At 34.3% G+C, this 27,637-nt stretch overlaps 2 protein-coding genes across 3 annotated transcripts in view; one reads left to right on the top strand and one right to left on the bottom strand.

Moving 5' to 3' along the window:
* Positions 1-303: 303 nt before the first annotated feature.
* LOC145934442 (soluble calcium-activated nucleotidase 1) lies at positions 304-2,834 on the bottom strand. Its single transcript, XM_083034857.1, has 4 exons — positions 1,426-2,834; positions 1,146-1,349; positions 923-1,080; positions 304-841 (listed from the first exon to the last, which is right to left on the bottom strand). The coding sequence occupies exons 1-4, from the start codon at positions 2,021-2,023 to the stop codon at positions 629-631; spliced, it is 1,173 nt and encodes a 390-aa protein (XP_082890983.1). The 5' UTR covers positions 2,024-2,834; the 3' UTR covers positions 304-628.
* The window catches only part of Stet (stem cell tumor), a 364,546-nt gene continuing 339,325 nt past the window's right edge, over positions 2,417-27,637 (top strand). Inside the window, exons 1-4 of one of the 2 annotated variants that reach the window (XM_083034856.1) lie at positions 2,417-2,438; positions 14,971-15,212; positions 15,585-15,608; positions 15,683-15,847. In XM_083034856.1, coding sequence (XP_082890982.1) covers positions 15,033-15,212; positions 15,585-15,608; positions 15,683-15,847 — 369 coding nt within the window. In that variant the 5' untranslated portion in view covers positions 2,417-2,438; positions 14,971-15,032. Of the gene's footprint in view, positions 2,439-3,569; positions 4,565-14,970; positions 15,213-15,584; positions 15,609-15,682; positions 15,848-27,637 lie in introns of those variants that run through there. The other variant, XM_083034855.1, reaches the window with a different exon arrangement.

Below are 27,637 nucleotides of genomic sequence, written 5' to 3'. Positions count from 1 at the left end.
CACCTGGAAGTATTGTGACCCTGAACGCGCGCGGAACGAGGAAACATAAGAGGAAGCAAATTTGATATTTAATATAAAATCCAAAAAACATAAAGACAAATCTATGAGACATGTTTAGATATCTAGTGCACTTTTATAGAATCCTTCTATACTGTGTCAGACATTTGAAAACGTTTGCTTGAATTATCGAATTATAAAAAAATTTATTAATTTAAAAATTTTTTAAATATTTTAGTTTTTAGGAATAATTGTATAGGTAATATATGATATACACACAATGAAATATATATCATATATTCTCGTGTTTTTAACACAATCGCAAACTTACGTATAAAATACAATAAAAGTACTGATTCAAAATACAATGATTAATATATACATGCATATTTACAATTGTTATCCAGTGTACATATTCTTATATTATTACTATTCTTGATCTCTAACGAGATCATAAAATTTGTACCCTGGCATTTTGAATGTAGCAATATTGATCATTCAAAGAAACGATCTTAGCTTATTTATAATGCTTAAATTTTCAGCAACTTTAGTTGTAGAAATTTAAAGTTATGCATTCTCTGTACACCTATTTACAATTTTATTAAATTGATGACTATTCCTAAATGGAATGTCATATAAATTCTAGTCCTTCGAATTTTTTGTCCATCACTTTGCTCTCCGGCATTATTATTGTTCCTTCTATTGTGAAGGCCATGATATATGTAGCAGTGCGTCCTTGATACTCCTCAGTCTTCAATGCTACTATGATAGAGTCCTGTGAACCAGGAAGAAATTTGAAACTGGAAAAACCTCTGATTGGAATTAGATCTCCAATGTGAGTAACCTGCAATAAATTTCAAAACTGTAGCTACAATCTAACAAGATATCAAAATATATCTGATGTAAGCAATTATTAAAAACGCACTTTAATATCAATAAAGTTTTCATCTGCAGTCAGCATGATATTACAGCTCATTGTCTCATCTCTTGTTTCGTTGTAACGTTCATGGGAACATCTTCTGGGCAAGAAAAACCAGCTCTTGTGTATATCACTCCAAGCTCCCGATTCATGTATCATATAACCTATGCAAAGCATATATATAAAATGAATTAATTCATGCAGTCACAAATTATAAGTATTCTCATACCTGGATATTCGATGTTAATCGCTTGCCTTAATCGTTTGTAGTAGGAAATCCAATTGAGAGAATGTGTCTCCCCACGTGGTGATACTACTTTTATCCATAATGGATTGTTATGCTCAAATTCACCGGATGGTGTAGTCCATTCTTTTCCCATACTGCCAACATATAATTGTTCATCTTTGATAGTTGCCCATTCGGACTTAAATCCTAAAAATAGATAAAAGAAATGTCTTGCATGCTACACGAGAGCAACAATAATATTAATTACTCGCAACTTACATACCTTTGTTATTTTTACCGTTGCCATCCATCAGGATAACCCACGGATAAACTTGATCACCTTCAATGAAGTATATCATTCCTGTACGATCATCGAAGGACAATAGGCGACCGTCAAACGTCACCAATTCCGACAATTCCATTCCGCGTCCTTTCATAGACAGCGACGAGGACAATGTGACAGTTCTGTCGTCCCAGATAACAGACAGATAATTATTAGTAGGATTCCAGTAGAAACTGCCAGTCTTCATGAGACTATGCCACGTGTCCCTCTTGTCTGCGAGCTTGGAATCGTGATCGAGGTCGCTCACTATCGCTATCCTGTAGGTCATCCCCTTGGAAGTCCTGATGGGCGTCGAGGTGGGATAAGTCCTGTTATACTTGTAATAACGACACTGAGTCGGGATCTGGTTTGGCGGCGAGCACACGACCCGGTATGTGAAGAACAGGACCGGCACGCTGACGATGAGGAGGATCAGCGCCAGGAACTGGCTCTGAATGCGGAAGGTGCTACTCGCCACTCGGTAGACATGTGGTGCGCGCAAAGCCTGTCGCCAATCCCGTAGATACGACATGGTTACCTCCTTGCTGCCGTTCCTCATTCGTCTTCGTATGTCGCGAAAACTCGGCGCGAGAGCTCCACGTCAAAGTCGAGGCATGACAATGTTGTTCTAACCTAATATATCATCTTCGCGAGGCGGCGAGAGCAGCGCCCGCAATGCAGAACCCTGTATGGCTGGTTGCCATGAATTAGGGAGAAGTTCTAGAGCGGCAATCCAGGGAGCCAAATCTCTCCCTAGTCTAGTTCTTGTTCGTTGTCATCTGAAATTACCTAGCAAAAACCATTTCTCGAAACTATCGATAAACTTACCACGTTTGTTGTACATCTCTATTATATATTCATTGTGGATTGCAGAAAAATTATCGCAAATTGTATTCTTACATCTTTACTCTCCTTGCACAAGAAATTACATCGTTTACGCCACGATTAAACATTCCGCAACCTCTAATAATGAAGTAAGTACGGTATCCTCTCTAAACAATCGAAATTTTCTCACATATTCTTTAATTTGCATTCCAAATAAAGCGTGTTGTTTAAAAAATATCGATAATAGAATGATGAATATATAATGGTAAGCAAATCTCCATATCGATCATGGCGATCTTTGAGGCTTGGAAGAATCGTTTCTCGTGCACATACGTGCACAACTTGTTGCAAATTTAATTCGCATGCTTTATGTAATACATACACTATATCGTGCGACCGACTTTTTTAATCTTCGATCTCTCGCTACAATGTATTTATGGCTGTGGAATTTGCTCAGAGCCGGCTGGTCGATATTAGCTTGAGATTTAAAATACCTCTGAAACGTAAAAATGCAGTATGAGAATAAACGAGGATAAACTATTTTTGCAAACAAGATTACTTTGTAGCTCTTTTGTAAAGTAAAAGACAAATTATCTGTTCATTTTTTCTCATGAATTATGTGTCTATTTTCAAATATAACTTCAAAAATAACTTATACAACCTATATGTTATATAAGAGAAAATCAAATTTGCAAAACTGAATTATTTCAATTACTGTACAGAAAAAAGATGCTTTCATGGTTATACATCCCTGTGAATTTTAAATTAACTCTAAATATATATATAAATTATATAAAAATTTAGAAAAACAAATACTTTTTATATATAAATAGAGCTTTAAAAATTGAAATTAAATTATTACATAGTTCATAAATCTCTTATCATATTCCTATTGTCTGTCATTATATCATATATTATATATGTTGTACGATATTAAATATAAGGTAGATATAAGAGTTAAAGGAGAAGAAATAGACGATCGCGATATTTCGAAAATAGATCATATTAGAGAGAAATTTTTGCCGAACGCTCTGAATCTCTGCAATTACGGGAAAAGTGTATTGCGAGGGTCCATTAATTAGCGCCTCGTCGACGACTATACAAAGCGACGTTGAGTACGCGTGCATGTTCGTATATCTACTGCACCGTTGGGGTCGAACGAACAACGCGCGCGTTGGCGAAATGAATCGAAGGGGTCGTTGGTAGATAGCGGGGGAAACGTCGAGGATGAATCAGCGCGAGGGCGGCAAGACCTGCCGTCAGTCGCGCGACGCGTTTTCCGCCGCTAGCGTCGTCGACATTGCATTCGCAAGAACGAAACATTCGGGTCTCGTTGCATTTTTTTATGCACGTTCGACGACGACGTTTTCGCGCCGCGAGCTAGATCAGGTGACTCGTCGCTTGGACGATCAAATAATTCCGTCACGTGTGATCGGCGCCGCGCGACAATTGCACGCGCTCGAACGTGATCAGGTGACTTGTCACGTGCGATCGCCTCCCCCCTCCCCCTCCTCCTTCAGCGCCATCGCCACGCGACAACCTGTATTATCGATCATGCGTGTGCCGCAGTTCCGCATGTCGCGCGTTCGGCTAATCGCGAGTGTAACAACACAGTATACAAGGCTGCCGATTTCGTTCACGAACCCGATCGACGAGTGCCGAGGTACGGATCGAGAACGCCGCGATAAATAGGTTCAATATATATCATAAGTATATCTGGATCCCAATTTATCTCGTCTGTTAATCGTTCGATTTGAACACAGTTTCTGTGGGACAATACTTCAATTACATGCATGATCATGTTATGATCTATGATCATGGATATTAATTAATCGGCAAAGCTGTCGAGAAAGACGAGAGTGTTTCATTTATTCGGTAATTTCGCCAATAACAAGCTCTTCCGCGACGAGATATCCTTGATTCTCATGTGGACGGAAGCGACCGGCTTCTGACGAAAAGAAGGATCTAACCTACATACATGGCGGCCGGCCGGCTGATTCCGCGGCTACATTCGTTTCGTTCGTAAGTCGATGCAATTTTCGCGCGCGTGCATCGCATGTCGTCGGTGACATAATCGGGTTCCGCGGTTTCGCCAGTGTTTCGAAGATCAACATTTCGTGTCGTTACGTTAGTGCTTTGTATCGCGCCCGCGCACAACTTTTCGCAATGCGCCGGACTGCGAAATTTTGATCTGGCGATCGAGAATGTGTTTCTTCGTGCCTGTTCGCTGCTCCTGGGTTATCTCCTCAACGGCGGACTGCGTTCCCTGCAAAAGGTAGACACATTTCGGTATTATATATTATGAATATTATATATTACAAGTAGCGCCTAAAATCGATTGTGATAATCTAACCTAATATTGATATATACGCTCATAAACAATGTGAAGATAAATCGAGAATTTGTTTAGTACATATAAGGATCGAGTTCAAAAAAGAAGAGAGAAAAAGAGAAAACTTATCTGTCATTATCTAAAAATGTTTTCTCTCTTGAACTGCTGGCTTGTGTTTATATGTATATACATGTGTGTGCATTTTGCGTGTGTGTACGCTCGCATTGAGCGAGCGTCAGGCGTCAGGTTATATATCTTTGATCTCTTTCTAGCTACTTTTTAAACTTAAACTATATCATCAATGCTCGGTTTATTTATGATTTATGCTATGGCAATGCTCACACGAATATTATTACTCATGTTCGAAGTCGAAGTAATCAAAACATTTTACAAAAACAAAGCAGAGTTAAAATATTCTCATCTAAACTAACTGCACACTTTAAGATTATTTAAAATACTGAAATTCGGTATTTCAGTTCTTTAACTCAAGTAAGAAAAAAATAACATTAAAAATATAAAAATACTAGAACAACACAAGCGCGCGATATTTCTCGATTTTAAAGATGTAAAAAAGAGTGATATTTTTATATAAACTTTGCTATAACTTGATTAATATTTTTTGACAGAAATCAGCTGATTAAAGCATAAATTTGCTAATTAAATTTTAAAATTAAAATAATATGTTATAATTCTTTAAACTTGAATATTTTTGACAGAAATCAGCTGATAACTGTCAAAAATATTAATCGAGTTTAAGGAATTATAACATATTATTTAAAACATATTATTATTTTAACTTTTATAACATATTTTTATTTTAAAAATTAATTAGCAAATTAACGCTTTAATCAGTTAATTTCTGTCAAAATATATTAATAAAGCGTTAATTTGCCAATTCAATTTTGTAATAATAATATGTTATAAAATGTAAAATAGTAATATGTTGTAAATAATAAGTTATAATGCCTCATCTGCGATTAATATTTTTTGACAGAAATCAGCTAAGATAACTGTCAGAAATATTAATCGCAGATGAAACATCATAACTTATTATTTACAACATATTACTATTTTACATTTTATAACATATTATTATTTTAAAAATTAATTAGCAAATTAACGCTTTTTTAATCAGTTGATATCTGCTAAAAATTATTGATAAAGCGTTAATTTGCTAATTCAATTTTAAAATAATAATATGTTATAAAATGTAAAATAGTAATATGTTGTAAATAATAAGTTATAATACCTCATCTGCGATTAATATTTTTTGACAGAAATCAGCTGATAACTGTCAAAAATATTAATCGTGTTTAAAGTATTATAACATATTATTTATAACATTATTATTTTAATTCTTATAACATATTTTTATTTTAAAATTTAATTAGCAAATTAACGCTTTTTTAATTAGTTGATATCTGCTAAAAATTATTAATAAAGCGTGAATTTGCTAATTAAATTTTAAAATAATAAAATGTTAAAAATATTAAAATAGTAATATAATTATAACATTATTTTAAAATTTAATTAACAAATTTTCAATTTATTAATTTTTTGACAGCAGCAATCAACTGATTAAAAAATTAATTCGAGGATAAAGTATTATATCATATAATTTACAACATATTACTATTTTAATTTTTATAACAAATTATTATTTTAAAATTTAATTAGCAACCTAACACTTCAGTTGACTTCTGTCAAAAAATATCAATTATCGGATAAGGTATTATAAATTATAACATATTATTTACAACATATTTCTATTTTAATTTTTATAAAATATTATTTTAAAATTTAGTTAGAAAATTACTTTATTAATATTTTTGACAGATATCAGCTGACTAAAATGTTAATTTGCAAATTAAATTTTAAAATAATAATGTTATAAAAATTAAAATATAATGTTTTAAATAATATATTTTAATACTTAAAACTCGATTATTATTTTTGACAGATATCAGCTGATTTCTGTAAAAAAATATCGCAGATAAGGTATAATGTATAATAACATATTATTTACAATATATTTCTATTTTAATTTTCTATAACATATTATTATTTTAAAATTTAGTTATTAAATTTTTACTTTATTAATATTTTTGACAGAAATCAACTGATTAATTTGCTAATTAAATTTTAAATAATAATATGTTTTAAAAATTAAAATAGTAATGTTTTAAATAATATGTTATTAGTTCTTTTAACTCGATTAATATTTTTAACAGTTATCAGCTGATTTCTGTCAAAAAATATTATTTGAGTTTAAAGTATGATAATATATTATTTACAACATTATTATTTTAATTTCTATAACATATTTTTATTTTAAAATTTAATTAGCAAATTAAGGTTTTAATCAGCTGATTTCTGTCATAAAATATTAATAAAGCTAATTAAATTTTAAAATAATAATAAGTTACAAAATGTAAAATAGTAATATGTTGTTAATAATAAGTTATAATGCCTTGTCTGCGATTAATATTTTTGACAGTTATCAGCTGATTTCTGTCAAAAAATATTAATCGCAGATGAGGCATTATAACTCATTATTTACAACATATTACTATTTTGCATTTTATAACATATTATTATTTTTAAATTGAATTAGCAAATTAACGCTTTATTAATAATTTTTAGCAGATATCAACTGATTAAAAAAGCGTTAATTTGCTAATTAATTTTTAAAATAATAATATGTTATAAAATGTAAAATAGTAATATGTTTTAAATAATATGTTATAATTCGTTACACTCAATTAATATTTTTGACAGTTATCAGCTGATTTCTATAAAAAAATATTAATTGCAGATGAGGCATTATAACTTATTATCTCGCTTATTATTTACAACATATTAACATTTAATTTTTTTGACACATTATTATTTCAAAATGTAATTAGCATATTAACGCTGTATTAATATTTTTTGACAGAAATTAGCTGATTAAAATATTAATTTAAAAATTAAATTTTAAAATAATATGTTATAAAAATTAAAATAATATGATTTAAATAATATATTATAATGCTTAAAACTCAATTATTATTTTTAACAGATATCAGTTGAAGCTATGTGAACCTAGTCTAGCACTTTTTAAAAATTAATTTTTTAAAACGAAAAATGACAGCATTTCGTTTGTAGTTGTTTGTAGTAACAATAATTTCGTTTGTAGTTTTATCAATTAATAAATAAAAAAAATTTTTTTAATGACTCGCACTCGACATTGAGGTATCGCAAATCCGTTTGCGCAGTCTTCTTTAGAATCGTTTGTAGTTGTTTGTAATAATTTTCCTTTCGTTTGTATATATATAGTTGAGCGGTTCAAAAGTTATAAACAATTGTTTATTCGTCCAAGAGGTAAATTTGTTAATTTTAAAGATATCGCAAATCCGCTTGCGCAGTCTTCTTTAGAATCGTTTGTAGTTGTTTGTAGTAATTTTCCTTTCGTTTGTAGTTGAGCGGTTTAAAAGTTATAAACAATTGTTTATTCGTCCAAGAGGTAAATTTGTTAATTTTAAAGATATCGCAAATCCGCTTGCACAGTCTTCTTTAGAATTGTTTGTAGTTGTTTGTAGTGATTTTCCTTTCGTTTGTAGTTGAGCGGTTCAAAAGTTATAACTTAGTTATAATTTATAACTTTTGAACCGCTCAACTACAAATGAAAGGAAAATCACTACAAACAACTACAAACGATTCTAAAGAAGGACTGCGCAAGCGGATTTGCGATATCTCAATGTCGGGTGCGAGTCATTAAAAAAATTTTTTAAATTTATTAATTGATAAAACTACAAACGAAATTATTGTTACTACAAACGAAATGCTAAAAACTTAATTTTTAAAAAGTTGGGTGCTAGGTTCACATAGCTATCATTTTATATATTTTGTTTTTTTAAATAATATTTTTAGGCGCGTTTCCACCTCGCTGTCAATGAATTCGCGACTTTCGATCACGTAAGTGCGATTAAACTGACCAATCTCTGGGCTTACTACTTATAGGCTCGCGATACAGGACCGTAAAGATTAATAAAGAATCATTTTATATGATTCGCTTTTTTAAATAATATTTTCACACGCGTTTCCACCTCGCTTTCAATGTATTCGCGACTTTCGACCACGTAGATGCGATTAGGCTGACCAGTCTCTCTGGACTTACTACTTAGGCTCGCGATACAGGACCGTAAAGAGTAATAAAAAATCATTTTATATATTTCGCTTTTTTAAATAATATTTTCACACGCGTTTCCACCTCGCTTTCAATGTATTCGCGACTTTCGACCACGTAGAGGCGATTAGGCTGACCAATCTCTGGGCTTACTACTTAGGCTCGCGATACAAGGACCGTAAAGAGTAATAAAAAATTATTTTATATATTTCGCTTTTTTAAATAATATTTTCACACGCGTTTCCACCTCGCTTTCAATGTATTCGCGACTTTCGACCACGTAGGTGCGATTAAACTGACCAATCTCTGGGCTTACTACTTATAGGCTCGCGATACAGGACCGTAAAGATTAATAAGGAATCATTTTATATGATTCGCTTTTTTAAATAATATTTTCACACGCATTTCCACCTCGCTTTCAATGTATTCGCGACTTTCGACCACGTAGAGGCGATTAGGCTGACCAATCTCTGGGCTTACTACTTAGGCTCGCGATACAGGACCGTAAAGAGTAATAAAAAATCATTTTATATATTTCGCTTTTTTAAATAATATTTTCACACGCGTTTCCACCTCGCTTTCAATGTATTCGCGACTTTCGACCACGTAGATGCGATTAGGCTGACCAATCTCTGGGCTTACTACTTAGGCTCGCGATACAAGGACCGTAAAGATCAATGAAGATCACTTCCATTTTTATATATTTCGTTTTTTTAAATAATATTTCACACGTGTCTCGTGTCTCCGCCTCGCGTCTGTTCTCAACGTATTAGGCTGACCAGTCTCTGGACTTACTACTTAGGCTCGCGATACAAGGACCGTAAAGATCAATAAAGATCATTTTATATATATTTCGCTTTTTTTTAAATAATATTTTACATGTGTCTCCGATTCGCGGTCGCTTTCAATGTATTCGCGTATTTTCAATAACGTAGTTGCGATTAGACTGAACAATCTTTGGGCTTACTACTTACGGTCGCGATGCAGGACTGTAAAGATTAATTAAGATTATTTTATATATGTATATATATATATATTTCGTTTTTTAAAATAATATTTTACATATGTCTCCGCCTCGCGTCCGCTCTCAACGTATTAGGCTGACCAATCTTAGGGTTTACTACTTAGACTCGCGATACAAGGACCGTAAAGATCAATAAAGATCATTTTATATAAATTTTGTTTATTTTAAATATTTTTACACGCGTCTCTGCCTTGCGGCCGCTCTCAACGTATTCGTATACTTCCGACTTCGTAGGTGCGATTAGGCTGACCAATCTCTGGGCTTACTACTTAGGTTTGCGATTCCAGGACCGTGTAAAGATCAATAAAAATCATTTAGCTATGTGAACCTAGCACCCGACTTTTTAAAAATTAATTTTTTTAAACGGAAAATGATAGCATTTCGTTTGTAGTTGTTTGTAGTAACAATAATTTTGTTTGTAGTTTTATCAATTAATAAATAAAAAAAATTTTTTAAATGACTCGCACCCGACATTGAGATATCGCAAATCCGCTTGCGCAGTCTTCTTTAGAATCGTTTGTAGTTGTTTGTAGTAATTTTCCTTTCGTTTGTAGTTGAGCGGTTCAAAAGTTATAAATTATAACTGAGTTGAATTTAATTATAACTGAGAGGAAAATCACTACAAACAACTACAAACGATTCTAAAGAAGACTGCGCAAGCGGATTTGCGATATCTTTAAAATTAACAAATTTACCTCTTGGACGAATAAACAATTGTTTATAACTTTTGAACCGCACAACTATTATACAAACGAAAGGAAAATTACTACAAACAACTACAAACGATTCTAAAGAAGACTGCGCAAGCGGATTTGCGATATCTTTAAAAATAACAAATTTATCTCTTGGACGAATAAACAATCGTTTATAACTTTTAAACCGCTCAACTACAAACGAAAGGAAAATTACTACAAACAACTACAAACGATTCTAAAGAAGACTGCGCAAGCGGATTTGCGATATCTCAATGTCGAGTGCGAGTCATTAAAAAAATTTTTTTTATTTATTAATTGATAAAACTACAAACGAAATTATTATTATTACAAACAACTACAAACGAAATGCTATCATTTTCCGTTTTAAAAAATTAATTTTTAAAAAGTCTGGTGCTAGGTTTACATAGCTATCAGTTGATTCTATCAAAAAATATTAATCGCAAATAAGATATTATTACATATTATTTACAACATATTTTTATTTCTATTTTAATTTTTAAACATATTTTTTAAAAATTTAGTTGGCAAATTTTAACTTTATTAATATTTTTTAACAGATATTAACTGATTAAAACGTCAATTTGCTAATTAATTTTTAAAATAATATGATATAAAAATTATAAAATAATAATGTTTTAAATAATATGTTATAATTCTTTAAACTCGATTAATATTTTTGACTTAGAATTGATTTAGAAATCAGCTGATAACAGTTAAAAATATTAATCAAATTTAAAGTATAACATATATCTATAATATAATCTATATATATATTTATTAATAATTTTTGACAGAAATCAGCTACTTAAAGTGTTAATTTGCTAATTAAATTCTAAAAAATTAAAATAAAAATATTTAAAAATTAAAATAATAATGTGTTTTAAATCGTTTTAAATAATATGTTCTTTTAACTCGATTAATATTTTTGGCAGAAATCAGTTGATATCTGTCATAAAATAATAATCGAGTTTTAAGTATTATAATATATTATCTAAAACATTATTATATTTTAATTTTTATAACATATTATTTTAAAATTTAATTTGAAAATTAACATTTTAGTCAGCTGATATCTGTCAAAAATATTAATAAAGTAATTTTCTAACTAAATTTTAAAATAATAATGTTTTATAAAAATTAAAATAGAAATATGTTGTAAATAATATGTTGTAATACCTTATCCGATAATTCATATTTTTTGACAGAAGTCAACTGATTAAAGCGTTAGGTTGCTAATGAAATATTAAAATAATATGTTTTAAAAATTAAAATACTAATGTTTTAAATAATATGTTATAGTTCTTTTAACTTGATTAATATTTTTAACAGTTATCAGCTGATTTCTGTCAAAAAATATTATTCGAGTTTAAAGTATAATAATATATTATTTACAACATTATTATTCTAAATTTTATAACATATTTTTATTTTAAAATTTAATTAGCAAATTAACGCTTTAATCAGCTGATTTCTGTCAAAAAATATTATTTGAATTTAAATAAACTTTTTATATTGATTTTTTAAAAATCATTCTTTTTAATATAAAACCGAAGAATGGCGTGCTTTTTTTCGAAAGGACTTCGAGACTTTCGAGAATCAGTAACATGTTTTTTTTAGAGAGATATTAGAATAAAAAAAATAATAAAATGATTTTTACTGACAAAATAAATGATAATAATAAATATAATTTTATTCCGCATATTCGATGAAAATAGTTAAATAGATAATTACAATAAAAGATTAATAATGAAAATTAAATAATTATTAAAACAGTTATGAATAAATGAAAAAGTATGTCTTGTGTCAACTTTGTACTTTTTAAAATTTTTGTCTCGGAAAACAATTGAAAGAAAATGTCGGAAAATGTATTCCATTATCTGCGCCCATACTTTCGCAAATAATCGTTAACATAAATATGGTAAGTAGTTCTGAATGCATTTCTACCATAGAACACAGGTGTGCATTTATACGGATTCCATTATATTGACGTATGTAGACTACAAAGTGTGTAGTATTTCAGTAACGTGCTATGATTATTTGCGTGTCGTATCTTATGTGTGAAGCTGACTTCACATTACGGATCAGTGTCGAAAGTAATGCAACTCCACAGTAGGGTGGATTGTAAAGGGATACGTCTGCATCAGGAGCGAATCCGGATGTCTTTGCACCCCGCGTAGAATAATAATTTTGACGAGATTTTAAAGCTGTCTTGAATTATAGATGTAAGATTTTAGATTTGTGAAAGATTGCGTTTTATGGAATTCTAATTTATTAATAGCATAATCAATAGTACAATTGCAATAATTAATGAAAATATTTAAAGGGCAAATAAAATTTACATATACTAGAAAATTTCATTAGATCTTTATTAAATTTTATCGCAAAAGCGCAATTTTAATTATGTAATCATTTAATATCGCAAGAAATAATTACATTAAATAATTGTACCAAATTTAATAATAGGAGAAATATTTCAAAAATTCTGAACATTAAAATTAAAAAATGTAGAATTTCTCTTGAGATTTCATATTATATTTTATATCTGTTGAAACTGCAGAGAATATCGAGGAAATAATGAGAGATTCTGAATTTATTTTCTTTTTCAAATAACCCTACGTACTTTTGTAGAACCAAGGTCGACGACCTTACGCTCGTCTCACCAGTTTAACAGCCCCCGAGTTTAGTACGACACATCTATGAGACATCGTCGCGATACACGAGGAAAGCCAGATAAGGGGTGGAGAGAACTCGAGTTGGGGATGCGGGTGGTTTTGCGGAAGCCGAGACGACGGCTGAGGGGTAACCCGCGCTATCCGAAACGAAGGGTAGTTCGCGCGAGCATCGAAAGAAGGATACGATGGGGAAAGATAGAGAGAGAAAGAGAGAGAGAGGGGAGGAAGGGAGACCGGATATGTTTGGACGGGACTGCTTTGGATGCACTATGGCTATGGGGTTTCATGTCGATCGAACTACGCGATGGTTTGCAGATTGGTAGATGATACAGAATGTATCAAGAAGTTATTCTTGAATATATAAGAGAATAGAAGTGTAAATATATTCCAAGAATAATTCATAGTTGAATTTTGCAAAGAGAAGATTAAAAAACATGTAGACAATTTTATATAATTCAAGCAAATGACTTCATTATGTTTTATTGTATTGTTACTTTTTTTATTAATAATTTAATTTATATTTTTCTCTATGTGTTTCTGATTTTAATATACGCTATTTAAAATATTAAAAATGCAATGTAGTATGATTTGTAAGATAATGAATTTACATTCTGCGTTAATCAGTTAATCGTCAAGAAAAAATTTACGTTTTTATAATCTAATACAAGATAATAATATTAATAAAAAATTAACTTTTTAAATATCATTTTTAAGAGCTCTGAAAAAGAACTAACTTTTTAAGTGTCGGAAAGTTTTATTATAACTAAAATCGATTCTGCTTGAGATAAAAAAAGTTATTATTAATTTTTATATAATGAAAAAACTTAGCACCCCCATATCTTCGGACTCTTATTTTTTATGTTTAATCGCCAGAAAAATTTCTGAAACATATCAGGAACTTTAGAATTATTTGCAAGAGAACTTTATTAATTATAATATATTAAAACTCTGAAATAATAATTATTAATTTTACAAAGGTAGATAGGGGGTACTTTGATTTCTCCAGGATATCGTTGTTTATTTTTCGCACAATAATTATATGGCATTTTTCGCGTTAGTATCATGAGATATGCACCCCTGTGCACGGTGTGTGCGCCATGGTGGATGGTCGGCACGATCCCATCATCGATGCATTGCCATGGAAACGGCGCGGCACCGCCACGCGAACATGCTGTGCCACATTGCGTCGCTTTAGGACGGCAGGCTAGTTTCAAGGGCATTGCTCTAATGCGCCTTGAGGAGTGCAAGGACGATCAATATCTCTCGTACCCTTATTTCCGTCGTCCTTATGTGCTTGACGAATAGCCTCTTGATCAGTAAAATCGCATAATCGATTAAGCTACTATCTCCAAATTATCATACAGAAATAATTCGCAATGATTCTCCACTTTTTTTATAAAAATATATATTGCATATCCACCTGTATATTTTTACAGCGAGTTGCAAAATTGTTTTCGTCGCTTTAAATATCGCAATAATTTAATTTATACAGAACAGCGATAAATTAATTTAGTAAAAAAATGCTCAAAATAGAAATGTTTCGCGTCGGAACGAGATGCGTTTGTCAAATATATTTCAGATATACTTGATAAAGAGTAATCGATGGGTTTATGCAAAATCAGGACCAAGAATCAATCGTTGTGCCGTGGATATCGTTCGTCGGACGATAATACGAAAAATGTCGAGCTGATATTAAGTGGCGTCGACATTAGCGAAATCGATCGCTTGAAAAATGGTACGGTTTAACACGTAGCCCCTTTGTATTTCAGGAAGCACGTGAAAGAGGGAGGAATGAGGAGATTCACCCGGTGACCTCGTGCCGCTCGCGGTAATGCTACTGGCAAACGGTGCCTCTATACCGACCATCGCCGGTGCTGTCGAGGAGGAGGAGGAATATGCACGCAGCGAGGCGAATAGTGCTCATTATGATGGATACGTTACCGATCACACCGATCTGGCCTCGGAGATCGATATTGACGAATCCGAGTATAGGCGGGAATTACTTAATGATGTAAGTTATTGTCCCGAAATCATGATATAGACTATTAATTCTTTCTGCCTAATTTTTCTATTAATATTATTAAAATAAATTATTTCTCTTACAATCATTGAAATATTATTATTTCATCAATATCATTAATTATATTATCAATAAAAGATTCGGTAATAGAAGGTTTACATGATGTTTACACTATTATGTCGTTATTTTTTTCAAGATATAAAATGTTAAGTATTTTGAATTATAAAATGCATGGCACAAAATAACTAGATTTTCAATTAAGATGTTGGAAGAATTAATTTCATTCACAAGATATCTGTTTTATGTCAATTGTATATAATGAATATGACTAACTAAAATATATTTATTGTTTTTATGTTACAGAAATGGCGAATGCTCTTTGACAAGGTGTGCATCACTTATGGTGTTTATTTATCTATTTTCGGTGGAGCAGAATCTAATTTTGTTTGTCTACTACCCAGTTTGATCCGGAGGGTTTTGGAGAGATACCGCTGGAGGACTTTTTGACAGCCTTGAGCAGTTCTGAATGGAAGGCAGAGATACCGACGAACAAACGTGATATACTTCTGACCAGAGCGAAAGAGTCCAGTGTTCAAGCAGTAACTTTCCAGGATTTCGTCAATGTGGTGAGTCTGTGATAATTGTATATGCATGCTTTTTATCCTCTAGGAAAGTCATTCGTGCACTAAATAATACAATCTTAAAAGAATACGTAATTTGAAAAATATATTATTAATTAAAGTATTTATTTAAATTTGTATAACCCTCAGATTTAGATTTTTGATAAAGATTTATTTCTTTTTATTTCTATATTTCAAAATATTCTTAGAGCTGTGATTTTTTATATATTTAATAGCACATGCGGTATTATTTATAATGTAAAATATACATTTTTCTACATTTTCTAATATATTGAATGTTATATTCGTAATATTAAATTATATAAATTTCAATTTTTATTTTGTCATTTTTATTTTATAAAAATATCTATAACAATTTTGATATCATTGGATGTCTAATTTGTGCACGGATGGCAAGCTTCTCAGCATCGACGAGTAGAGTAGATTTGCTCGTATAAAAGCAGATGGTTTTGCAGCGTGCTGTCTGCTCGACAGAAAGCGCTCGATAGAGACTTAAGACATAAAAATCGTTCGTTTAAACATGCAAAGATTTTTTTACGCTTTATTCTAGCGTAAAAATATTCTCATTTAAATCTAAAATATGTACATTACATTAACATTATTATTTAACATTGCAATGCAATCGAATCTAATGACTTTGTTCTTATCTTCTGCTAACTTAACAGAAATCTATTTTGCATTATCTGGGTGGGTAAAAACATATTTCATATAATAATAATTAATCATTTTTTCAAATCTGATAAACGAGTTTATCTAAAACAGTTGCGTATGACATATTAAATATCAAAATTAATTTCAATCCCTCCCTTCCCCCGAAACGTTCTTCTTTAAAAATCTTTAAAAATATTTGAAGTGAATAGAGTGTTATCGCGCTCATTGCATACCTATATTTTTAGAAAATTTATAGATATGTACATGTAAATAGAAATCTTTGTAAAGAGAGAGAGGAGATAATCTCCACATGTATATATCGGGCGCATCATGCGGTGATTATTTCCTCTTTCTTTATAAAGATCTCTTTTACATATACATATCAGATATACATATGTACTTCTTTATACAATTTTCTACTACGTTTTGAGCGGGCTATTTACTCCGCACATGTTCCGTTCGAGAATCTCGATGAAAAATTCGCAACACAATATAATCTGCTTAAAAGGCAGCGTCGGAATTTATGTTATTAAAGCACGTTCGATTTTCATCGGTTTTCGCAAAAGCCGGATCGCGATGGTCGATGAAAAAGGTTTACGGTAGTTAAATACGGTGTTATTCTACCCTTGGAATGTCTCATTGTCCGTCTATTTGTCAACCTGAAAAATGTGGGCTACGGCCCGGAATTCACTGATCCCACCACACGACAATGTCCGGGCAAGGAACCGCGGCTAGAAACTGACAGATAAATATCGGCACAATGATAATCTCAACGTTTAGAGGCACAGCGCGCCGACGGGTGGGCCTTTGTTCGCGCTTAAATTCGCTGACAAGTTTTTGGTGGTTTTCTCCATGCTCCCTTTCGCTCGTGATCCCGAAGAGGTAAACGGATCTGACGTTGAGAGGCGGAAAATTGTTCGTGCACAAATCGAAGCGATCAAAGCGCGGGCTAAACGACGCGTAAGGAGAGTCTTGACGAGGCTCGACAAAATTCAACCGTGAGATTTTGCCGTTGACTAGGCATCGAGGATCGCAATAGTGTCACTGTTCCCTTGCGCGAGGGTAAGAATCATATCTGAGTTGTGATCTCCGTATAATTTTGATAAGATTGCTAAACGTCCAAGGGGACACTGCTTTCGGTTCATCTCGCCGTTTTAACGAATAAATGTGGCGTAAGCCATTTTTCGGAAATTGGCTTGAAGCTGGGCTTTTGTGAGAATTTGAAAGCAGTATTTCCTATAGAATTTTTGATAGGGTGGGTGAACGTTTCGTTTGAAATTGTTACATTTTTTCTTAGAAAAAAATTAGTTTTTCTTGGAAAAAAATATGTTCTATTCTATGAATTTTGGCAAGCGATCAATAGTATGAAGGTTGACGTCTCATTTATCGTTCGTTATGATAAATGCGAGTCGAATCGAATAAGAATATCTAAAAAGAAATAAATAATTAAACAATACAGATCTATTCGACATCGTTATCGGCAGTTTTCGACATACTCGATCATTTTGGGACAGAAATGTAACTGTCATTCGTGAGACGCTTGATTTATATTTATGAGATCTGAACAGGCGATCTCAAGTGTCTTTCTTTACTTCTAGTTTTATCGATTTTTTCATATATTCTATCGTATAAAGTAAAGTAAATAACAAGTTGGTAGCAGTTTGTTTAATTAGCGCGGAATAAAAGTTCACTATTTTTATATGCATATAAAGATTTTAAGGATTTGAGTCAAAACAAAATTAAAGTTTTCTTCTCAAAGGAAAAATATTTACGAGATCGGCAAATTGCAGTGCGAAGTCCTTTTATTACGCGTTCTCGCGCTCGCTGTTTCTATTATATGTACCATGGAATCCAAGCCCTCTTCGTCAAAGGCTAATCCGTTTATCTGGGCTTTTCATGGTTTATCTGCTTTGTATTGACAAAATTCATTTGAGGATTATCGACTGATCCTCGCTTTGTAGAGACTTTGATTCAAAAAAGAGACTACTATAAAACTTTCTTTATTACGATTTAACCCGTGAGAATATTCATAGCTAATATTATATAATATGCGCGTCCTAATTATTTTGAAAACTTGTTTTAAATATATATATATATATATATATATACCCGATTAACAATAAAAAAATATCATTAAATTAAAGAAGCAATAACAATATTATTGCAGTATTATTATTTTGCGTCATTTTGTGATGGTGTTAAATGTTTCTTTAAATTTTTATTTTACTATGTTAAATTTTTATTTTCAAAAGTTAGTTTATTATATTTCCGTAATATTCTCAATTTTATTTCTTGAAATTCCCTCAACTTCTAAAATTTTTTAGTTTTCGAAATTTAAATCTATATTTCAAATACATTTTGTTAGACACTACATTGTTTGTTTCATTTTTGTGGTAATATACTGTAATAAAATTATACTCTTGTGCAGATAGCTGCTGAAGGTAGTAGCAATTATTCACAAGCGAGAAATCGCAAATTCTCAGTGCGCTACTATAATTTACGGTTGATGTTGCCGAATGGCTGTAACTGGGATTTCCTCACATGCACACCGCATATTGCATTGTATAACTAGCGCATACTCATTTTAAACGATCACGTGATAATCTCATCTATCATTTGGCAGACGCGAAACTTTATTTCAAAAATATCTAAAATATCTAAAAGTAGTCATGTATATGCTAATGACGAACAATTTCGATAGTATGTACGAATGAAAATTTATTAAAGTTGAAATTTGAATTTTTAAATCCAATATTGATACGTAAGCTATTCAAAGTCATTTTATAGAAGAGCAAACTTGGCACTATATCCGTAAAAGATAAATTCCAGAAAGAGTGAATTCGAGAATGAATAATTTACTAGTAATGAAACATATAATATTCATATTTTCAATCCTGTAAGATCTTGCGTTTCATTTTTCGATATCCCTTCTTTGTACAATTTTTATAGCATATTGACACGGTCTAACATTCTCTCAATTTTTAACGATCCGTATAGCCGATTTTGGTGGACGTCTCATTCAACACGCGATGAGCTCGATTTATTTTGCGGTACATCCACTCTCCCATTTCGTCCGCTAAATGGAACCGGACCATTTGAATTTTAGTTTGTACTTCGGGGTTGCACACACAAGGGCAAAATTCCCGAGGAGCGAAAGAGAAACACGAGCGATAGGAGGAGGGGGATTCGTGCCGAAGCTGCGATTAGCAATTAGCTCGGATGGAGGTGGTCACTCCGTGTTTGCACAGCGCAGAACCGTCAATTAGCGAGAGAGACAGAGAGGAAGGAAAGATCAGCGGAGAAACAAACTACGGAGCTAGGAGCGATAGGGACAGAGAACGGTTCTGTCGGCGCTTAGGTGGCCTTTGCCAGAGTTTCGGCAAGTCGGTGATTCCCGTACGATCGCGGTGGTCCTTCGTTTCTTTTCTTTTTATTTTTTTAAATTTTATTTTGTGTCTTCTCCACCATCCCCTACTCCCTGAGGTAATTTCTTCCTCGCTCGCCGCGCGCGGCACCGCCACCGGTCCGCCGCCCTTTTGCTCTTCCCGGATATCAATTATGTCCCCGTGGGCCGCACGTTGCGACGATGGACCCACCGGTGTGTGTCTCTCACTTCCACGAAGGGGGGAGGGGAAAGAGGCCCGGTGCTCGCCTCGTTATCCCTCGCCGTGGGCGTCGAAATCCCTGTGTAAGGTCTCTCAGGAGCTACAAAGTGCAATTTAAGAAAATCCTCTCTTCTCTCGTCTCTACCCAGCTTCGCTCGATCTTGTTACACCTTCCCCGTCTTGTTTCTCCCTTTCATTTTCTCGTTCTATATCAATAAATCGCGCAAAATTTTTTTTATCGCTTAACTAACGCAACACATGATTGAATCATTCTTTATCAGAAAGCGGAGTACGAGAATGTTACGTTTACATTCTTCACGAAATTATATGCTACTTGCAGAATTTATATTAATATTAATTCGTCATGCTTTACATATTTTAATCTGTAAAATATTTCGAGGACATAAGACACGTACTTGCGATATTTTTCGATGATAGTGGCGCGAGATGTCTCTTCGCAGCCTCATGTCTTTGTTCCGTTTCTCCGTTATCGTGCAGAACGACGACGAGGAATTCCGCGCGAGGCGGACCGACCTACGACCCCATTATACACGGACCCCAGACAGGACGCGTGATTCATAATATTAGATTTGAGTCGGGACCGAATAATGTAAATGCCACGTAGAGGGGGCCTTATATACATGAGCGTCCTATTGGAATAAGCGCAGGGGCGTCACGTTGGCGGCGAATTGTTGCAACGACGTTGTAGACGATGCCAACGACGACGATGACGACGCCATCGGGAACCCTGTAGCCACCCACACCCACGTCGGCCCCTTAAATCTCCATTCTCAGGCGCGCCTCTCGATCCCTTTGAGCCTCCTCTATGCTCTCTCTGACAACGATCCCGGGATCCTTCGCCCTGTGCACGCATGTAAATACGTTCTATCCGGAGGTAATTTAAGCGCCGACTATCTTCCGTTGTTCTTGAATCTGTGTGCACTGTGTAAACATATATATAAAGACGCCGTATTATTAAATCTTTGAAACGTACGTCTTTTATTAAAAATGTAATCGCGCGTTTTAAACTTTTTTTTTCATTTGTAATTTACAGATTGCGAAGGTTTCACATTAGATAATACATATTTTACTTTTCACATTTTTATATATTTTTAAGTTACCGTTTCTTTTACTTTGGAAATATAGAAAAATAATTATGATACGTACTAAAGATGCATACAAATTTTTTTTTAAAATACATATATATTTCGAATATATCTTTATATGAATCTTTTATTATATTTTTAATCTCGCGTGAAATTTATTATCTAATTAGACAACATACGCGGCTCATTAACTTGATCGCTCTCGAAGCTACGCGTCACGCATCGCGCCTGGAACGATGCCTCATGAGTTTTACGGCTGTAGAAGTAGATTTGTCATTCGAGGCTAATTGTCCGGTAGGTCCCTATAGTTACTCGCTCGCCGTGTATCCGAAGCAGTAACGACAAGGTTCCCCTATTAGAGGCAATTGGCTCGCATCGACCCGTTAAAAGCATTCTTAAATATGCGAGCTTATCTATGCGGATCGAAGGCGCATGGTCGACAACTCCGTCTCACATACTTTCCCTTCTTCGGCGTACTGGAAACGGTCGACGCGAACGGTGTCGTTACAGACTGTCCCAGGCGACGGTCTCTCCCGAGAACATTCGTTTCGTACGTATAGTCGCGGCGTAACATCGTCAAGGATCGTGGAATTAAGAGGAGAGACGTATCCTCCGTCGTCGTTACGTCTCCTCGTTGGCGCGTTATCGTATCGCCTGATCTCGCGCGACCACACTTCATTCCCGGTCGACCTAAAAGTCTAAACGGCTTCTAATTAGGGGGACAGAGTCGAAACAAAACATGCCCAATCTCGGCAACACTTGAGATAAGTTACACGGGTCCGACGAGTCGCATACCACCTCGCGTACGACGGGGCTGAGAGCTCGAGAGAGAGAGTCAGATACTATATAGTAATATATATCCCGTTTCTCCTTTTGCGGTCCGGTCGATATCGATTGTATTGCGACGCTATACCGTTGTTTGATATATCCCGTGTCGCGTTCTTTATTTAGCGAGCGAAGATATTGCTTTGTCTTGTATCTCTTCCTTTTGTCACATAATTTATACATCGCCGCGCGTATTTATTGCATTCAGATGAGAGAAGGGAAAACTCCTTTTTGGTGCTTTAATTACGCGCTTGATGGATCGAAACGAAGCTTGCTCCTCGTCGATTTTGTGGATAGTTTTGCAGGGCGTATTGTGCGCGGTGTATATTAATTAACGCTTCTTCTCGCTCTTTCGCGGAAGAGTATTTTACATCTGACAAGTTAAACAAGTATACCGCTGGCATTTTTTTATCTGTCTCTTGATCCCGCAACACGATGCTTCCCGAGAAATAATTTGCAAGGCGGACAAGCCGTTTGCTTAATTATTATCGCACGTATCGGCCACTTGCCTTGTGCGCTGCCAACCAAGATAGATCGAGGGTGCTCGCTGCTTTGAGAGATCTTTTTACTCTCTTTACGAGACATGTCGTTTATACGATAGCAAGAATGTAGATAAAGGAACTTGTTTGTATCCCAAGTATCTCCTTTGGAGCAGCAAAGTATTGAAACGATGAAATAGCTGCTCTGTAAAGGAACGTTGCAGTTAGAAATTCAGATATATTCTTAGAAAATGCTAATAAAATGAAAAGATCGAAATTGATATTTCAAACATCAAATATCTTTTCGTTAACTGTAAAATCTAAATCATAATTGTAAAAATTTGATTAAGATGAACAATGGAGATTGCTAAGATATAATCAATTTATATATATATTTTTTCAATCAATTTCTATCTTCTTTCATATTCTTACACACATGTATTACATTAGTTGAGAGATTATATTTCTCTATAAATAATATCATTTTCCGACTGTTAATAAGTGACATTAACGTTAATCTTAAGTAAAGTATGATGCTGATTGTAGTTAATTGCACCATACGATGATAATGGAATTTACATTTAAGGGTATCAGAAATTTTTTTTTATCTCGAGAAATGAGGGTATGTACTGTATAGTGCCGCCACCTGTTGGGGGGTTGTAGATTGCCGAGGGCTGCATAGTGTCGCCAACTGACGAAGGCCAGGGTATATCATTCGAGAGATGTTGGCTCTCTTTTTTCCACAGCTTTTCCGATCTTACGACCTCATCTCACCTCGTATAGAATGCCACAGGTGCTTGACTGTTAAATCAGTAAACTTTTTCGTTCCTCTGTACGCTCTCACCCCGTGATTACTCACGAGTACGTCTTTCTCTTTCTCTTTTTAATGTTTATATCACCGAGAAAAAAGTAAATTTAAAATAGTTTATTTATTCGCGTTTGTGCTCTATTTTTGAAGTTTGAGAAGCGCATCTCGTATGCCATTGTTATGACAATCATATAGTTATGCTTAAACGAATAATAATTTGCTTAAGCAATGCAATTATGATTGCATTTTTAGAGTTGCAATCAGTAATTTTTACTTGTGTCACACCTGTTGCGTTTTATCGAACATTGTCTCTCAATTAATTCATTCGTTATATAAAACATAAAAAAAGTCGTTAAGCTATTCATTCAAAAGCAATCATTCGTAAATCAAATTACGTGTTACATTTCAACATATTTATTTCGCAGTGTATTTCAAACATTAGTTTGTTTTATCCTCTTTTTCAAATGACAATCTGCCACGATATTTTCCTATTAATGAACGTCGATATACCCAGACTCGCGATAGATTTTCGTCGATGACTTAACAATGCGTAGCTGGATATTTCATTGTCCCTCGCGTTCACGCTTCGGCGTCCTGTCCTGAAGGTTTCGGTTTTGGGCGATCAATTATTTTGGTTGGTCGGCCGATAATAGCAGGTCGTAATATGGTCCATCGGCAGAACTGAACGTAGCATCTGTTGTCGGCACGGTCTGCGACAAAACAAACAGCTTGCCAATTATCGGACCGGGCTGATTTCGGTGCCGCTCGACATAATTTGGACCGCCGCGGAGGACAAAGGCGGCCGGCTTCCACCACGCCCATCATCGTTAAGCCCTACGACGAGTAGCATCACGGCCTACCGTCGTCGCACCTTCGGTCTACCCTTCTCGCTTGGTATCTCTATTTAAGTTGCACACAGACCGTAGCTTCTCCCGCTGCTCTTTTATGCGAGAACCGAAACAATGCCCGAGCACAGTTTTGTTGGCGAGAACCAGGCGTGATGTCTTCTTTCGCAGTCAAGCTCTAGTTATCTTAATATGCGTGGCGAGAGGATTCGCTCTCGTATTTTTTAATTAAAATCCGAAAATTCGAGATTTATTTAGAGAGAAATATATATTATACCGTGGTTGAGATATATCGTTGCGAGTTTATTATTATTATAATTAACTCGTTTTGAAATATGAATTAAACTTGTTTATTGACGATACCTGATCATTTATTACTGATTACAGCAAAACAAACTTATTCTGATCGTTAGATTGTTCAAACTTTTATAATTTTTTTTTTCAATAATTTTTATTTTCTATTTATTGCATTCGAACATTTATATCAACATCATTACTTCAACATCATTACTTCAACATTCGTTCACGTTAATTATCATAGAGAGATATGTATAAATTCGTGTTAGATATACGTATATGTACGCGCACTAAAGGATTAAAAGAAAGGACAAAGTATAACGTTGTAAAAAGAATATATATTGCGAATATATATGCTCTTTTCACATTTTTCTATAAATCTCATCGTCGTTATGCTTACTCACGTAGTTTGTATACGATCCAAGTTGCATTCTTGTCGTCACGATTCCAAAATTTCTTTTCCTTTCATAAAAATCTTTTATTCTCAAGTCTGTCACATTAAACTTTTAAACTGATTTATAACTTGCTTTAAATAACTGTGTAGCAAGGATTATAGCAAGGCTACCTTTGCTATAAATAACTATTTATTAAGTTTTTAATCATAGCATTTTATTTTGAACAATACATGTTTTTTTTGCAATATCATTTTTTTCAAACAATAACATCCTATTTTCGTTAGAAAAACGGCGTTCTAAAATGTTGAGAAAAGCTAAGCACTTTGACGTGACAAAGCATACCTAATCTTTTGCGAGCAAAGATACGAATTTCGGATGAACGCCTTTTTCCTTGTTCGTAGAACGATTGTGTTTGAAACAAGCAAGGTTTAGGATCCATGAAACAGGTATAATAACCACCCGTGAGGCATTTTTTGTATGCCGACTGTCATTGTCGTGCTGTTAAAATAGCCATATAATACGTTGCTAACACAGTTTAACTTATTCCGAATCACGAATCTCTATTGTTATGAATCTACGGGAGAATCCGACTAATCTTCTAACGGCGCGACAGTATAATTCTCATTTTGCGGGGGATACAGTTTGTGTAAATTTATGTTTTTAACGGAACGCTGAAAGGCCATCACGGCAGAATCGTTTGCTATTGAACGCGATGTATACGTGTTGGGGTGAGATCTCGGTAGAGATTCCTTCTCGCCGTCTTGTCTCGGGTTCGTTCGCAGGTCCCTATATACGAGTCTGCGGATAAAGCGACAAACATGTACAAGCAAGAGAATCGTAGTGCACCTGAAGGGCAGATCGAGAGAACCGCGTCGGGCGACCGCGTAAACGTGGATGACGATCGGATGGTTTGTATATAAGCGGGTGGATGGTTCTCCGGGTCGATCCGACGACGAGGGCGACGAGGAAATCGTGAGAATTGCCAGAATGCCGTGCGTGCCCGCCGCACACTCCTGAGGATTACTCGGGGATACAAGCGCCGCGGGGAATCCGCAACCCATATAACAGCGTTCTGTATCGATGGTACATCCAGAAGCACGACGATGTACCTGCTGATGCTCATCAGGAGTGTTGCGTGCCCCTTGCTCGTTTATATTCCATTCCGAGACGCCGCGCCGGTTTCGACCGGATTCTTTACGACCTGCATCGCAATCGGTTTCTCTCGCGTCACCACTAATTTATACTCCGACCGGCAACAGTTTATCAATTATTGATTGCGATCATGCAAGACGCATATGATAGGAAAAATCTTTCCGAATCTTGTGTGTTTTTTCTCTATCTTTTCGTTTAGTCCTATTTATATACGGCTTAAAGAGAGTTAATTTATTCGCGATTAAACGATAATATTGATACACACGAATTAAATTAAATTTATATTATATTATATAAATATAATATTATATACATATATATATATATTAATATGAATTAAATATATATATATATATATATATTTAATAATTAATTTAATGATTTGAATAATCATACCTTTTACTTTGCGAAAAATTGTATTCTTTGGTATGCTGCTCACAATCTATTTCTTTCGAATTGAACGCTTTTTGCGCGCTAAAAGCACTTACAGAAATAGAAGGAAGTCGATTCCGGCCAATCGCCGTCCCTCCAACCGCGCTCCAATTATCCGCAACTGCAGTTTCGTGCGGACGCATATAGCTTCTCGGTTTTACACACACGTCATTTTTACTCGCGCGCGAGTGTTACGGCCGGAACGACCGAGGCAGATTTTCGCATTTGTAGCGGACTCACCGCGGGTTGTTTCGCGGCACGAATCGATCAACGACCAATTATCGTTCGGACGAGTGGGCACTTACTACCGCCTCGTTAACCTGTAATCATCGGCGAGGCGGTAAAAGTTTTCATTCCCATTAAAATCGTCTCTTCTTCTCCGACTTCCGCCAATTCGGTCGTTCTTTCCCATCTTATTTTACAATTAATTATTTTATTATTCGTTCTTTCATTTCGTACCTTTTCTTAAACGAGTGGTAACGTTTATTTTAATAAATTGAACAATTTGTACAATTGCTAAATTCTTTTCAATTTAATTTTGTCGGTCCAATTTTATGCACATTATAAATAAAACATTTGAAGCAAAACATGAGTTTATCGTGTAAACTTCAAAAGTTATAATAAGTATAAGTGTAAATTATTTCAGAGCAATCATATATTCATTATTGAAAATCGATCGTCTATCTTAAAGTGATTCAACAGCTTTAACGATTACTCTTCTTTTTCGTAAAAGAATTCCTTTGTATTCTAAAAAAATACCAGGCAAATACAATGTATTCACGTATCCCTCGCACGTGGTGCTAAGAATTGTTGGATATCAGTGTCTGTGTGTTCACCAGGCAAATGCGGTCTCTTCCTGTTTGGCGAACCTTTGGCAGCCACAAAGCCATTTGTGTCCTCGCGGATAAAGTCGCGCGTGCACACGAAGTGGCTGGAAAATAGTGCAGCAAACGGGTTGCAAGCCCCCCTGCTCTTTCGCTCACTCCCTACCTCTCACCTTTCTTCCCGCCCCCGTTCGCTCCGAGGAAATTGGCAGCTAGCTCGAAACCCTTTTGTCGAAGTCGCGCTGCATGCACGGAGTAAACAGCTGCGAATGCCATTTCAATAACGGCTAAGCATTTAGATAGGATTTTGGTCCTAGCCTGCATTCGAGTGTTTGGTCCTTTGATCAGACGGCCGG

The sequence above is a fragment of the Prenolepis imparis genome, unplaced genomic scaffold (assembly GCF_030444845.1).
Source record: "Prenolepis imparis isolate NDT839.2.m4 unplaced genomic scaffold, iyPreImpa1.0 SCAF_3, whole genome shotgun sequence".
Taxonomy (NCBI): domain Eukaryota; kingdom Metazoa; phylum Arthropoda; class Insecta; order Hymenoptera; family Formicidae; genus Prenolepis; species Prenolepis imparis.
The sequence above is the reverse complement of the archived record's forward strand: the minus strand, read 5'-3'. Positions and strand labels throughout refer to the sequence as shown.